Source organism: Trachemys scripta, chromosome 8 (assembly GCF_013100865.1).
Source record: "Trachemys scripta elegans isolate TJP31775 chromosome 8, CAS_Tse_1.0, whole genome shotgun sequence".
Taxonomy (NCBI): Eukaryota; Metazoa; Chordata; order Testudines; family Emydidae; genus Trachemys; species Trachemys scripta.
In genome coordinates, this window is record NC_048305.1 from 7,350,697 (window position 1) to 7,367,842 (window position 17,146).

General features: G+C 45.9%; 1 protein-coding gene across 1 annotated transcript in view; it reads right to left on the reverse strand.

Annotated features, from left to right (window-relative positions):
* Window positions 1–9,913, reverse strand: part of LOC117882073 (leukotriene C4 synthase-like) — a gene marked incomplete in the record, with an annotated part of 19,245 nt that extends 9,332 nt beyond the window's left edge. The window contains 1 exon segment of the mRNA XM_034780049.1: window positions 9,242–9,913. Within this exon segment, the coding sequence (XP_034635940.1) occupies window positions 9,242–9,299 (58 nt within the window).
* Window positions 9,914–17,146: the final 7,233 nt, after the last annotated feature.

Sequence of the window (17,146 nt, forward strand, 5' to 3'; positions counted from 1 at the left end):
CACTTCTTCGGATGCATCCGAAGAAGTGGGCTGTAGTCCACGAAAGCTTATGCTCTAATAAATTTGTTAGTCTCTAAGGTGCCACAAGTACTCCTGTTCTTTTTGCGGATACAGACTAACACGGCTGCTACTCTGAAACCTGTATTTAATAAAATCACTTTCTACTTAGTAATTAACTCAGAGTATGTATTAATACCTGGGGGAGCAAACAGCTGTGCATATCTCTCTATCAGTGTTATAGAGGGCGAACAATTTATGAGTTTACTCTGCAAAAGCTTTATGCAGGATAAAACGGATTTATCTGGGTTTAGACCCCACTGGGAGTTGAGCATCTGAGTGCTAGAGACAAGCACACTTCTGTGAGCTGTTTTCAGGTAAACTTGCAGCTCTGGGACATGTGATTCAGATCCTGGGTCTGTGTTGGAGCAGACGGGAGTGTCTGGCCTGGCAAGACAGGGTGCCGGAGTCCTGAGCTGACAGGGAGAACAGGAATAGAAGTAGTCTTGGCACATCGGGTGGCAACTCCCAAGGGGGTTTCTGTGATCCAACCCGTCACAAGCCCATTCTCCCCAAATTTAGCAACATCTGATTCTTCTCCCCAAAGGACATTCCTCCTACAATTTAGAAACAGCAGCAAATTACTCTTTGTACTGAAACTATTTTCGAGACCTTAACTACACAGAGATGACCAACACCTTTAGAATGACATAAATCAGGTGAGACAGTACAAAACCTGAGTCTTCGGCCTGGTCTACACTGGGGAACTCGGGGGGGGGGGGAATCAATCTAAGATATGCAACTTCAGCTATGAGAATAGCGTAGCTGAAGTCAATATATCTTAGATCGACTTAGAATCGCTTACTTCGCATCCTCGTGGCGCGGGATCGATGGCTGCGGCTCCCCCGTCGACTTTGCTTCCGCATCTCTCCAAGCTGGAGTTCAGCAGTCGACGGGAGAGTGATCAGGGATCGATTTATCATGTCTACACTACACGCAATAAATCGATCCCCGATAGATCGATTGCTACCCGCCGATCCAATGGGTAGTGTAGACATACCCTTCAATTGCAAATTCAGATGAACTGAATGTTTTGAGGGAGGTAGAATTCCTCTACTCAACCGCAGAGTATACTCAGAGTAATAGAGCAATTAGACCTGAAAAAGCTAGCTCATCTCACTGCCAATGGAAGATTACCTTGTTACACTATACTTTCAAATTCCTTGTTCAGTCTAATTTTAAGTGTTGGAGAGGAATGGTGCTTCCACCATCTAATAATTCTTATGGTCAGGAAACATTTCTTTAATCCCAGATCAAGCCTATGTTAAAATGGAATTAAAGCTGAATTCTGGGTAAAATACAGTACAGGGATATTTCAACTGTTCCCCCAATCAAGCCTTAAATACCCAAGAAATTTGGAGTTAAGCTTAAACTTAAAAGAAATCCTGACATGTTGAACTATGGAAACAAACAAGCACCCAAAATGACCTTCACTCTCTCTCTCCGATAGTCACAATATGGCTAAAATCATTATAGTGTTTGGGGCCCAAATTAGATTAAAATGATTTCTGAGGACATGTTACATTAAGGCAGGCCATTCATCTGGTTTTAAACGGAACGATCCTATTTTCTAAGGTTTGCCACCCACCTGGCACTGAGGCAAAACCAGTCATGGTTTTGTCTGGTAGCTGACAGGGGACACCATGTTGAAGAGTGCACTACCCTGCCCCTGTGACTGCGCAGATGAGGTCACCTGGGCGGGGCAGCGTGCGCTTCAAAATGGCTTGCCAGGTAACCTTGCATGTGCACATGCCAGCATGGGCAGGATCATGCAGACCCATGTCATTCCTAGAAGTATCAAATTGTCCGGTGTTGTGGGGATCTGTGAATGGCCAACCTACATTAATTCCACCTCCCCATGGGAAATTAGTATTTGTCATAATTTTTCATAACAAGTTTGTCATATCAGAAGCTGATGCATAAAATCTCTTTCAGAGGAACTCATGAACAAGTGCCCTCTTTCAAAACAGCCACCATTTCCCATTGTTTTCAATGGGATTGAGACGACACAATGCCCCTCTGGGAAGATGGTGTCTATCCCTTTCTCAAAATGGCTAATTGAGGGCACTCTGTAGCCTCACTCCCAGTGGGAACAATGGTAAATGTGGAAGCCATTTTGAAAGAGGGCAGTTCTTTGTGCAAGTCTCTGTATAGAGAACATTCTTCAGCCTCTACTTGAAGAAACTTTCACTTAATGAATATGAAAAATGACTATTAATTCCAAAAAGTGTAGCCTATGGCCATAATTTCGGTTAGCTTTAACTGAAAGAAAAGTTTGAAGAGTCTGTATCATTCCATTATTAGGACTGTTAGGGACAAAAAATGGTCTGACAAGGTGCCAGATTCCTTAAAGGACACATTTTAAAATGAATTATAACTCCTAAACTAATTAACAGATTTCCTTGTAAATTCTCAGCAAATTAATTCTAAACTCTAAGATGAGAACTGTAATTGTAATGAGATTGCTATGTATGAAAAATATAGTGTAAAGAGATTGAATCCTTACTTCAAGTAAAAAAACCAACCGCCCTCCACCCCCAAAACCCATTCAACTCAACCTTCTCTATACAGCTGCAACAGTCTCCTCCGTGATGTTCAACCCGAGGATCTCTTCTCTTAACTCTAATTCCAGTACTCCTTGGACTCCTTGGACTGGACTAAATAAATTTTCTACCTCTGGTATATACTGTTCAAATACTGGTTGTATGTAGTGTTGTTGTAAATGTGTTGGTCCCAAAATATTAGAGAGACAAGGTGCGTAAGGTAATAATATCTGTTATTGGACCAACTTCTTTGGGTGAGAGAGACAAGCTTTCAAGCCACACAGAGCTCGTTTTCAGGTCTGGGAAAGATACTCCCAATGTCACAGCTAAATGCAAGGTGGAACAGATTGTTTAGCACAGGGGTCCCCAACGCGGTGCCCAAGGGTGCCATGGCGCCTGCCAGGGCGTCTAAGTGCGCCCATGTACCGGTCGGCGGACGAGCATCCACCGAAATGCCACCATTTAGGTGGCGATGCCTCTGGATAACGCCGCTTGTTGGCGGCATTTCGGCAGATGCTCGTCCGCCACCACGGTCCTCTATGGCTCTCTGTCTGGTGCCCGCCAGACGAAAAAGGTTGGGGACCACTGGTTTAGCATATATCTGTTCCACTGTGTATTAAGCTGTGACACTGAGAGTACCTTTCCCAGAGCTGAAGAGCTCTGTGTGGCTCAAAGGCTTCTCTCATCAACAGAAGTTGGTCCAATAAAAGATACTTCCTCACCCACCTAGTCTCTTAAATAAGGGTTGACAGTTGTAGTCTGTCATACTTCTCCTCCCTCCTCTGTAGTCATTACTGCTTAATCAAGTGGTACTTCTTAAAAATCTCTTACCTCAAAAATTCACTCTCTCCACCCCTTGATCAGTTTTCTTGCTTTTTTCTGAATTCTTCCAGTTTATCAATATCTAAAATTTAATGCAGGAATCTAGGCATGGGCTCAGAGTCCTAGAGCAGTGGTTCTCAACCAGGGTACGTGTACCCCTGGGGTTACGCAGAGGTCTTCCAGGGGGTACCTCAACTCATCTAGATATTTCTCTAGTTTTACAACAGGCTACATAACAAGCACTAGCAAAGTCGTCAGTACAAATTAAAATTTCATACAGACAAAATGAGAAAGTCAGCAATTTTTCAGTACTAGGTTGCTGCAACACTTTTGTATTTCTAAGGCCTGGTCTACACTACGAGTTTAGGTCGAATTTAGCAGCGTTAAATCGAATTAAGCCTGGACACCTCCACACGACGTAGCTCTTTTTTTTTTACTTAAAGGGCCCTTTAAACTGGTTTCTTTACTCCTCCTCCGAAACTAGCAGTAAACGAAATGGCAAAATATTAGAAAAAGTCTCAAAGGCCATGAAGGACAGAGGCCATAACAGGGACGCACAGCAGTGCCGCGTGAAAATTAAGGAACTAAGGCAAGTCTACCACAAAGCCAGAGAGGCAAACAGAAGGTCCGGGGCAGAGCCGCAGACATGCCGCTTCTACGCGGAGCTGCATGCCATGCTAGGGGGTGCAGCCACCATTACCCCAACCCTGTGCTTTGACTCCATCAATGGAGAATCACGCAACAGGGAAGCGGGTTCAGGGTACGAGGAAGATGATGATGAAGACAATGAAGATAGCTCACAGCAAGGAAGCGGAGAAACCGGTTTCCCCAACAGCCAGGGTATGTTTATCACCCTGGACCTGGAACCAGTAACCCCCAAACTCACCCAAGGCGTGCTCCCAGACCCTGAGGGCACACAAGGGACCTCTGGTGAGTGTACCTTTGTAAATATTACACATGGTTTAAAAGCAAGCATGTTTAATGATTAATGATTAATTTGCCCTGGCAATCGCGGCCAGTACAGCTACTGGAAAAGTCTATTAACGTGTATGGGGATGGAGCAGAAATCCTCCAGGGACATCTCCAGAAAGCTCTCCTTGATGTACTCCCAAAGCCTTTGCAAAAGGTTTCTGGGGAGGGCTGCCTTATCCCGTCCGCCATGGTAGGACACTTTACCACGCCAGGCTAGTAGCACGTAGTCTGGAATCATTGCATAACAAAGCATGGCAGTGTATGGTCCCGGTGTTTGCTGGCATGCAGACAACATCCATTCCTTATCTCTCTTTGTTATCCTCAGGAGAGTGATATCATTCACAGTCACCTGGTTGAAATGGGGTGATTTTATTAAGGGGACATTCAGAGGTGCCCATTGCTGCTTGGCTGAACAGAAATGTTCCCCGCTGTTAGCCATGCGGTGAGGGGGAGGGTGAAGTGCTCGTCCCAGAGAATTGGGTGTGTGTGGTGTGTGTGTGGGGGGTAGTTGGGTTTGTGCTGCATGTTAACCTGGAAACCGCAGCCCCTCCTTTTACATTGCAAACCCATTTTAAATGGCCAACCCAATGGGTGCTTGGTATGGGAAATAAGGGTGCTGCTGTTTGAAACCATTCCCACATGTTATGAAGGTTAAAAAAGTCAAAAGACTGTGGCTTACCATGGCTGCCTGCAAGCCGAATTCTGTTGCCTGGCACTGCATGAGTGATCTCTCACACCAAACCGGCAGGCCCTCAATATAAGAGGAAAAATGCGACCTTGTAACGAAAGCACATGTGCTGTGTAATGTGAACAGCAAAATTTAACGTGAAAGAGTGTACCCATTGTTCTCTAAAATGTGTCTTTTTTAACCACCTCGCCCTTCTCCTCCACCAGCTGCAAATGTTTCTCCTTCGCAGAGGCTAGTGAAGATTAGAAGGAGAAAAAGGTGCACTCGGGATGATACGTTCTCGGAGCTCCAGATGTCCTCCCACGCTGACAGAGCACAGCAGAATGCGTGGAGGCAGTCAATGTCAGAGTGCAAAAAAGCACAATATGAAGAGAGGAGAGGTGGCGGGCTGAATCGCGAGCTGAAGAGGATAGGTGGAGTCAGCTTGCTGACAGAAGGCAAGAGTCGATGCTCCAGCTGCTGGAGCATCAAACTGATATGCTCCAGCGTATGGTTGAGCTGCAGGAAAGGCAGCAGGAGCAGAGACCACCGCTACAGCCCCTGTGTAACCAACAGCCTTCCTCCCCAAGTTCCATAGCCTCCTCACCCAGACACCCAAGAACGCGGGGGGGGGGCCCTCCGGCCACCCAGCCACTCCATCCCAGATGATTGCCCAAGCATCAGAAGGCTGGCCTTCAATAAGAGTTAAAGTTTTTAAGTTTTAAACTGCAGTGTGTCCTTGTCCTTCCCTCCTCCCCCATCCCACCTGGCACTTCCCTCCTCTCCCACCCCTCCCGGGCTACCTTGGCAGTTATCCCCCTAGTTGTGTGATGAATTAATAAAGAATGCATGAATGTGAAGTAACAATGACTTTATTGCCTCTGCAAGCGGTGCTCGAAGCGGGGAGGGAAGGGTGGTTAGCTTACAGGGAAGTAAAGTGAACCGGGGGGGGGAGGGTTCATCAAGGAGAAACAAACAGAAGTTTCACACTGTAGCCTGGCCAGCCACAAAACTGGTTTTCAAAGCTTCTCTGATGCACACCGCGCCCTGCTGTACTCTTCTAACTGCCCTGGTGTCTGGCTGCGCGTAATCAGCGGCCAGGCAATTTGCCTCAACCTCCCACCCCGCCATAAATGTCTCCCCCTTACTCTCACAGATACTGTGAAGCGCACAGCAAGCAGCAATAACAATTGGAATATTGGTTTCGCTGGGGTCTATCCGAGTCAGTAAACTGCGCCAGCGCGCTTTTAAACGTCCAAATGCACATTCTACCACCATTCTGCACTTGCTCAGCCTATAGTTGAACAGGTCCTGACTACTGTCCAGGCTGCCTGTGTATGGCTTCATGAGCCATGGCATTAAGGGGTAGGCTGCGTCCCCAAAGTAACTATAGGCATTTCAACATCCCCAACGGTTATTTTCTGGTCCGGGAAGAAAGTCCCTTCCTCCAGCTTTTGAAACAGACCAGAGTTCCTGAAGATACGAGCATCATGTACCTTTCCCGGCCATCCCACATTGATGTTAGTGAAACATCCCTTGTGATCCACCAGGGCTTGCAGCAGCATTGAAAAGTACTTTAACCTTGAGGTTTATGTACTCGGTGGCTTGGTGCTCCAGTGACAAGATAGGGATATGGGTTCCGTCTATCGCCCCACCACAGTTTGGGAATCCCAATGCAGCAAAGCCATCCACTATGACCTGCACGTTCCCCAGAATCACTACCCTTGATATCAGCAGGTCTTTGATTGCGTTGGCTACTTGGATCACAGCAGCCCCCACAGTAGATTTGCCCACTCCAAATTGATTCCCGACTGACCGGTAGCTGTCTGGCGTTGCAAGCTTCCACAGGGCTATCGCCACTCGCTTCTCAACTGTGAGGGCTGCTCTCATCCTGGTATTCTGGCGCTTCAGGGCAGGGGAAAGCAAGTCACAAAGTTCCATGAAAGTGCCCTTATGCATGCGAAAGTTTCGCAGCCACTGGGAATCGTCCCACACCTGCAACACGATGCGGTCCCACCAGTATGTGCTTGTTTCCCGGGCCCAGAATCAGTGTTCCACGGCATGAACCCTGTCCAGTAACACCATGATTTGCACATTGCTGGGGCCCATACTTAGTGAGAGGTCTATGTCCATGTCAATTTCTTCATCACTCTCGTCGCCGCGCTGCAATCGCCTCCTCGCCTGGTTTTGCTTTGGCATGTTCTGGCTCTGCATATACTCCAGGACAATGCGCATGGTGTTCATAGTGCTCATAATTGCCGCGGTGATCTGAGCAGGCTCCATGATCCCAGTGCTATGGCGTCTGGGCTTAAAAAAGGCGCGAAACTATTGTCTGACGGAGGGAGAGAGGGGCGAGTGACGACATGGCTTACAGGGAATTAAAATCAACAAAGGCGGCTGTGCATCAGGGAGAAACACAAACAACTGTCACACAGAATGGCCCTCCCAAAGATTGAACTCAAAACCCTGGGTTTAGCAGGCCGGTGATTTCATGGAGGGAGGGGGAAGCAAATGAATACAGAACAAATCTGGTCCATCTATCTTTTTCATCTTAGGCTGGCAGCAGACGGTGCAGCATGACTGATAGCCATCGGCATCTTCTGGGTGCTTGGCAGAAGATGCTGCATTACGATTGCTAGCCATCGTCGTCAAGACAGTTCAATAGGACTGCCGGCAGGACTGAGTCTCCAGGAGACAAAAAATGTCTGCCCAGGTGCCTCTGACCGAACTCATTGCAGAGTACGACGATGATGGATACCAGTCGTAATGCACCATCCACTGCCAAAAGGCAAGGGGCTGTTGCTGTGTAGCAATGCAGCCCCACGTCTGCCAGCACCCAGATAGCCGATGACGGCTACCAGTCATACTGCACTGTCTATTGCCAAAAGGCAATTAGCTGCTTCTGTGTAACAATGCAGTACCACGCCTGCCGGCACCCAGATGACATATTGTGATAGTGAGCTGAGCCGGCTCTATGCTTGCCGTGGTACATCATCTGCACAGGTAACCCAGGTAAAAAGGTGCAAATCCATTGTCTGCCATTGCTCTGACAGAGGGGGAGGGGCCTGACGACATGTACCCAGAACCCCCCGCAACATTGTTTTTGCATCATCAGGCAATGGGATCTCAACCCAGAATTCCAATGGGCGGTGGAGACTGCGGGAACTGTGGGATAGCTACCCACAGTGCAACGCTCCGGAAGTCGATGCTAGCCTCGGTACTGTGGACGCGGTCCGCCGACTTCATGCACGTAGAGCATTTTATGTGGGGACACACACAATCGACTGTATAAAAACGATTTCTATAAAACCGGCTTCTATAAATTCGTCCTAATTTCGTAGTGTAGACATACCCCGAGTCTGATTTTGTAAGCAAGTAATTTTTAAGTGAGATGTAACTTGTGGAGGTACTCAAGACAAATCAGACTCCTGAAAGGGGCACAGTAGTCTGGAAAGGTTAGAACCACTGTCCTAGAGAGTGAGACTAATTAATGCCTCTTGCTCTGATGCTTGTGATGATACAGCCTAGAATGTCAGATTGGCTTTTTTGTTACACTGCATTATTGTCTCTTCTTATTTATCATCCACTATTAATCCATTTAATAGATTTAAATAAGCTGTATAGAAACAGAATACCTACTACAGAGAATGCAGGGTATAACATGTTGGCATTGCCGGTGAAGCACTAGGAATAGGTCTATATGTTAAACGACAATGTACATCTCTGCCACAGAGATTTTCCACCTCTACATGTGCTTGCGTACCTTAAAATACCATAAAAGTTTCCTCAAAGCACTGAGCGGTATCCCACTGACTTTAGTTTGGATACTTTGCCACCGCTCTTTTATTTGTGCAAAATTACGGCAACTTACAAAATAAATCAACCGTGCAGAATATTTCATCGATAACGCCGGTGAGTCAATTGTTAGTTTCCAGATAACACTTCATTTTCATTTCTGTAGCACATGACGGGGTTTGAGGGCTGCAAGTCATTTGAGTTCTTTGCAACTCAAATGCCAGCGGTGGCGATAACCATTTTCATCCCGAGCACCCCCCAAACTATTTGCATCATTTACCGCCCAGGACAAAAGCAGCCTTTCATCCCGCACAGCCTGGTAACCCCATCCACACCCCCAGCGCTGCACTGACTAGACTAATGGGAACGCGGCCGGGCGCCCTACCTTGCTCCAAGACTCCCAGAACGGTCACAGCGGCGAGCAGCGCGATCTGATCCAGCATCTTGGTTCGGACGGGCGCTGGGGCGAAAGAACCGGTCCCGGCTCCTGCAGGGGAGTGACTGCGGAGTGCGGTCTGCTCCCCCTGCCCCCGGTGTACACCGCTACCGACAGCTATTGCTCCGCGCTAACATGCGCTTCCTCCCCGCAGCGCTATTAACCCCTGGCGCGCTGCAGCGCTGTTGCTGGACAGCCGCAGGGAAGCGGTAGGGACAGCAGGTAGGTGGGGTGGGGGGCTCGGCGCTGTGGCACGGGAAAGCCGTGGCCAGCCCCTAGGGACCAAGGGCAGAAAAGCAAAGTCTTGCTCTTGAGTGGGCTGCGGTGCGCAGAGCCCTTCACGTGCGGATAATACAGGCTTGAGAGCCCCCGGGTTCCCTGCTATACGTGGCGGGCGCGCCCCGGCCCGGGGATAGCGCTTGGCTGCTCCCCGGCCAACAGTGCGCGCGGGGGGATCCCGGGCTGCGCTGCGCTGCCCCGCGCTCTGCAATCGCCAACGGGGGTGGAAGGACTGAGAGAGGCGAGCAGGGGGTGGGGAAGAGGCAGGAGAAAGGGGCGGGAGAGGAGCCCGGGGACAAGGGGGAAACTAGCGCATGCCTGCCTCGAATACTAAGGGGGAGCGGGAGGGATTGTTTTTCCTTTTCTTGCCTAGCCCAGGGAGACTCCAAAACCCGCACCAGCCCAGGGAGGTTTTTTTGTTGGTTGTTTTTTTTTAAGCTGCAAACTAAAAGCTGGAATCCCTCCCTCTGCCTTTCCTTTGGGGCTGTTATTCTTGGCCAGCTTGAAATACTTAAATCAGGGGTTCTCAAACTTTTGTTCTGGTGCCCCCTTTCACAGAGCAAGCCTCTGAGTGCGACCGCTCCTTATAAATTAAAATAACTTTTTCATATATTTAACGCCATTATAAGCAGGGTTTGGGCTGGAGGCTGACAGCTCAGGACCCACCCTGTAAAAAGCAACAGAGTCCTGTGGCACCTTTAAGACTAACAGATGTACTGGACCCCCATGTAATAACTTCATGACCCCGTGAGGGATCCCAGCCCCCAGTTTGAGAACCCCTGACTTAAACACTGTACCTGGATTGAAGCCAGGTTCTAGCCTGATCTTGGGTTAGGGATTTTAGGAAGGTTGCAGAGCTGTTTTCTTCTCCATTACATGTTCCAGCTTTCAGCAGCTTTTTACATCCCACGCAATCCGGTTTTTTCCCTAACCAAATTCTCAGTCCAGGAAGGAACTGTTAGCATAGGCAATGGGTCACTGTGGGAAAAGATAAACTATGTTTTTTTTTTTTAAATATTTAATCAACATTAAAGCAGGCAACATTCACTTCTGCTCTTAACTTACAACAATAACATTTTCTTGAAGTAGGCAAAAGTGCAAGAACGCACCTTTGAAACCATTACCCATAGTTCTTACTGGTTCTAATTTGGAATCCCCCTTAGTTGCTAATGTGGAGCAACTGTTTCCTTGTTTAAGGGAACAGAACAATAAATTAAGGAGTAGATTATGGGACAAATAATTTTTGACTGGCATCAGAATCCTCTAAAACACAACTCTAAGATGTAAAACTTGCGTAAAAAGAGTTCCATAACTCTTGAACTATGCTTCTCCTTGACCCACAAGTGCCTAATTTGCTTTTAGTAAAATGCTAACAACTTCTTGCTCCAAAACATGGGATGTAAATGGAGGTTGATTTTGACTTTTTAACTCCCCTCTTTAAGAAAACAAAATATCGTTCAACATCCACTGAGGATGTTTTCCTTTAATGTTGTTGGAGAGGGAAGATCTTCTGCCTGAAAGAGCCTCTTAAAAATTCCATAGACGATACGAACAGTGGCTTGCCAATGGACTCAGTGCACCAGCCAGAGCAAAAGAAACAGGCTGCCATCCCCACTGACGTAAGACTTCATGATACAAGTCAGAAGCTAGAAATTGTAGTTTAGATTATATGTTGTAGTAAGATGAGGCCCTGAAACAAACTCTTGTGTCAGAGACCCGGTCTGAGGCCTGAAACCTGAACCAAAGTACTTCCAGGCATTGCTAAGCAAAAGCTGGGCTGTAAGCCAGAGGCAGGCACCGCCCACAGAAGTTGGCGAGCAGAGGGTTGTTAGAAGCAGGTGCATCCACACATAAGTGCTAATACACTGGTCTACAATTTTTGAGAAGTCATCTGCTTCAGAGATAAAATGTGCTATTGATTATGTATTTTGATGTGCTGAATTCAAATATGACAATTAAAACAACTGATTGGCTACTGTTTCTAAGATATTTAAGTTTTTACATTTTATGTCTATGTATATTGTGTAGATAGAGTTTTAATCATAAATTGTAAAGCTAGGTCTTTTCATGTGATTATGGTTGCTTTACATGATAATATTTCACTGTCCTGTTTATGTAACACTTTAAAAATCAGCAAAAGGGTTATATAAATAAAATTTATTATGAAACAAAAGGCAAAAAAATATTATGTACATAGTTTAGTCCTATTCAGTGTCTACTCGGCCCTTCTTGGCTTGTCTCTTGTATTCATTAAATGGAGCATCTCATGTCACTGTCCAGCAATAGTCTGCAAGCATTGATGGGCTCCATTTGCCCTGATAGTGTTTCTCCATTGTTGCAATGTCCTGGTGAAATCGCTCACAGTGCTCATCGCTCACTGCTCCGCAGTTCGGTGGAAAAAAATCTAGATGAGAGTGCAAAAAATGTATCTTTAGTAACATGTTGCAACCAAGGCTTTTGTATGCCTTGAGGAGGCTTTCCACCAACAACCTGGAGTTGTCTGCCTTGTTGTTTCCGAGAAAATTTATTGGACACTAACTGGAAGGCTTTCTATACCGTCTTTTCCCTGCCACGCAGTGCATGGTCAAATGCATCATCTCGAAGAAGCTCACGAATCTGAGGACCAACAAAGACACCTTCTGTTATCTTAGCTTCACTTAACCTTGGAAATTTTCCACGGAGGTACTTGAAAGCTGCTTGTGTTTTGTCAATGGCCTTGACAAAGTTCTTCATCAGATCCAGCTTGATGTGTACGGGTGGTAACAAAATCTTCCTTGATTCAACAATGGTGGATGCTGAACCTCCCAGGCTCCAATGACTGCCGGAGTGGCCAATCTTTCTTGATGTAGTGGGAATCTCTTGCACGACTGTCCCATTCGCAGAGAAAACAGCAGTACTTTGTGTATCCAGTCTGCAGACCACGCACGAGAGCAACAACCTTCAAATCGCCACAAAGCTGCCACTGATGTTGGTCATAGTTTATGCACCTCAAAAGTTGTTTCATGTTGTCATAGGTTTCCTTCATATGGACTGCATGACCAACTGGAATTGATGGCAAAACATTGCCATTATGCAGTAAAACAGCTTTAAGACTCGTCTTCGATGAATCAATGAACAGTCTCCACTCATCTGGATCGTGAACGACGTTGAGGGCTGCCATCACACCATCGATGTTGTTGCAGGCTACAAGATCACCTTCCATGAAGAAGAATGGGACAAGATTCTTTTGACGGTCACGGAACATGGAAACCCTAACATCACCTGCCAGGAGATTCCACTGCTGTAGTCTGGAGCCCAACAGCTCTGCCTTACATTTGGGTAGTTCCAAATCCCTGACAAGGTCATTCAGTTCACCTTGTGTTATGAGGTGTGGTTCAGAGGAGGAGGATGGGAGAAAATGTGGGTCCTGTGACATTGATGGTTCAGGACCAGAAGTTTCATCCTCTTCCTCGTCTGACTCAAGTGAGAATGATTCTGGTGCATCAGGAACCGGCAGTCCTTCTCCGTGGGGTACTGGGCGTACAGCTGATGGAATGTTTGGATAATGCACAGTCCACTTTTTCTTCTTTGACACACCTTTCCCAACTGGAGGCACCATGCAGAGTAACAATTGCTGGTATGATCTGTTGGCTCTCTCCAAATCATTGGCACTGCAAAAGGCATAGATTTCCTTTTCCTGTTCAACCACTGGCGAAGATTTGTTGCACAAGTGTTGCAGCATATGTGTGGGGCCCACCTCTTGTCCTGATCTCCAATTTTGCAGCCAAAATAAAGGTGATAGGCTTTCTTAACCATAGTGGTTATACTGCGCGTTTGTGATGCAAAAGTCACTTCACCACAAACATAGCAGAAGTTATCTGCACTGTTCACACAAGTACGAGGCATCTCTGCTCATTTTGGCTAAACAGAAATGTGTCCCTTTGCAAAAATCAAACAGTGACAAATAGAGCACGACACTGTATGATTTCTAGAGCTGATATAGGGCAATTTGTTCAGCAGAGTGATGGAAGCTTCGTTATGATTGCATCATCCATGACTTCTAGGAATAACATGATGCAATTCATATCATGTATGACGCAATACCAGCTTCAGATCGCATCATTCATTGTTTTGCCTAAAAAGCAAGTACTGTCCAAACCCAGTCATAGATTTATTCATAGATCCAGTCAAAGATGTATTTTAGTCATTTCTGGTTTAAATTGAGATCCCTTCCCTTTATAACTCACTTATCCTCCGCCATTCCCAAGTCAAGGGTCGTATATACTGACCCAATAGCATATCTTAAAAACTAGAGCCAATCAACAATTTTAAGCATAATTTTCGGTCTCAGTGACCCAGAATTAGTAAAGTTTGACTACATTTATTTCAGAAGCATTTTGGCTGTAGAGCAGTGTAAGAGGAACTTGTGCCAAGATGACATCAGGACACTCCACAGACATAACAAGGAACAGGCAGGTGCATCTTAAAGACAGGGTCAAAAGGACAGCATGATGGATAGCGCTATATGTTTGAAACAACATGATCAAAGGAGGAGACAGCACCCTAATGAGCCAAGGGGCTGTACTTCAATACATCAGTAGGGATGAGTAATCTGTCCTGTAACTGTATAAAAGTAGGTCCCCGAGTGTGTATCTTTGTCTAACCTAGGGGGCAGTAGCATGTCCCACCACTGACTGAGCCGTGTCCATTGCCAGGGGACACATATTTGGAGTATGTCCTGTGGAGTCTATAGGAAACTATTACTGTACTTCGTTTGACAATATACCTGGCTTGGGTTCCTTCGTACCTTACTAGAGTCGGTGGTCTTTGGGGGTTCTCTCGGGGTTTGCTGTGTCAGCTATCTGTGCAGAGCCGGGGCAGCACACAGAGGGAACATGCATGCAGACGACTGTTATCATCAAACAAGAGCAGAGCACCACACCGGTAGTTACTGACAACGTATGTCACTCTTATCAAGTTAAAAAAATTCAGTAAATTCAAGGGTCCACTACAGCTAAGCCCAAATTTTGCAATACTCATCCAACATGACTGTGTCCTCCAAACTTATAGGTTTTTTCTTCTAATTGTATTACATCTTTAGATGTCCCAACATTTTAATAAAATTTAGATTTTACCCATTTGAGGTCCCTCTTATAAATAGTATGGGAAAGGTCACTTAGGGCCTGCTCTTACTCCTATTGACTTCAATACAGTAGAACCTCAGAGTTACAAACCTCATGGGAAGGGAGGTTGTTTGTAGCTGTGAAATGTTTGTAACTCTGAACAAAATTACGGTTGTTCTTTCAAAAGTTTACAACTGAACACTGTCTTAATACAGTTTTGAACCTTTACTATCTATGCAGAAGAAAAATGGTGCTTTTAACCATCTTAATTTAAATGAAACAAGCACAGAAAGTTTCCTTACCTTGTAAAATTTTTTTTTTAACTTTTCCCTTTAATTTTTAAGTAGTTTATCACAGTACTATACTGTATTTGCTTTGCTTTTGGTCTCCGGTGTTCATAACTCTGTAGAAGCACAATCAAGGTTTAGAATCTGCTGATAAAACCACACTTATTTTAACTACAGACAAAAGTCATCAGTTTACAAGCCAAAGTGACAGACAAGAAAGTAGAAAAAGAATTTCAGAGCTAAGGTTGATAGCAGTTTGCATTAGCCCCTAGAGTCCTTGGAAACTCACACGTCTGCACCTATGCTCATCATATAGCTGGGTAGCCTGGAAAGGGTCTACATTAGTCAACAGTAAGTTACAAAGTAATGTCTTTAGTGTGATAATACATTATGATTTGTAACGGAACAGTTCCATTGAGGTTACAGCTGGTGCCTTCTGGACCGGATGCTTTTATTACTAAGACATGAACAGATTGTTAGATCAGGTTCTCCCTGGATGTACAGAGTTGCAAACCCCCCCCCCCCCACACACACACACACACACTCCAGCACAAATAAATTAAACAACATAAAAAGGACAGGAAACAGACAAGAGTTTCAAAGGACACATAGCTGAGGAGAGTTTGCAGCTTGTGAGCAATTAGCTCTGTTGCTATGAAGTTTTTCCTCCACTACATGTGATTGTTTTGGGGATGAAACTAGCTGAAATCAGACTCCTCTCCCCAAGAACTGACTGATGGAGAATCTAGAAGATTGGAGACCCTCATGTGTAGCACAGATTTCTAGCTGTAGGCCGAAGTCACACACCTTGGTTGGCTGCAGCATCCTCTGGCCAAGGGCAGCTCTCTGTTGTAAGGGAGGCTGCAGTGAATTAATTCCCAGTGCTTTTCAAGCATTGGGATTAGCTAGCAAATGAAGGAAGAATGCAGGAGGAGCAGGCCTCTTTTTAATCCCTCCTTCCTTCCCCTTTTTCCTTTGGGTTTAGTGGTCGGATGTAGTACATTGTGTCACACTATGTATATCAGGCTCCGGTTGCTCATAGCCAGTGGTGGGGCATAGACATCTGGACACTGAAGTAGTCTGTGTACCGTTTGACTGGTGCCGGTACATGTCACAACTGATGTCTTCAATGTACAGGATAACACTTCCAGCAGCTGGTGCTGGCAGCAGGTGCTAGTTTTCCCTCACTGGAGCCAAAATTAATGGGGGGATGTAATTGATGCTCCTAACCCTCTAATTTTAGACTCAGAGTAGTGCTGTATGTGATGTTGGTTTAAGTGGTCAGGCTTGTGACTAAGGTAAGCCCCGTAATTGGGGGAAATGTTAAAATGCAATGAATGTGAGCATCAAGAGGGTAAAGGCCCATAGCAGCTTCAGTGAACAGGGGCCTTAGCTCCCTCACCCCTTCACTACTTCCAAGACAAGGAGCTGTTATGAAATTTTATAGTTAGGACTCTACCAAGTTCACAGCCAGAAAAAGCTGTGAAAGCTGGTCTTGTGTGTGCTTTTGTCCTATTCACTACAGATTTCACAGGGGAGGTTAGCATTTCTCAAAGAGGGGGTCCTGACCTAAAGGAGAGGTGATGGGGCAGTGCAGTTACTTAGGGGGTTCATGGTATTGCCACCCTTACTTCTGCGCTGCCTTCAAAGCTGGGCATATGGAGAGCAGAGGCTATGGACCAGGCACCCAGTTGTGAAGGCAGCACCCCATCAGCAGCAGCACGGACTTAAAGGTAGTAATACTATACTATACCTTCTTACTTCAGCTCTGCTACTGCCAGGGGCTCTGCCTTCAGAACTGGGTTCCTAGCCAGGAGCTACCACTCTCCAGCTACCCAGCTCTGAAGGCAGCACTGCTACCAGGAATGGCAAGGATAGCAGTACTGCAAACCCCGACTCACCCCCATCCTTTTTGGGTCAGGACCCCTAAAATTAAACTGTGAAATTTCAGATTTAAATAGTGGAAATCATGAAATTTATGATTTTTTAAAATCCTGTGACAGAAATTGACGAAAATGGAGCATGAAGGTAGTAGGGCCCCACTTATAGTAAAAGGTATGGTGTGGTAACTTGGCCAAAAGCTATCACTCTTATTTCTGTCCCTGTACTAGTCACAAAATAATTAAATCCCAACCCAATCTTAACATATTGAAGATAGGATGTAGCTCAACAGAAGGAACTGATAC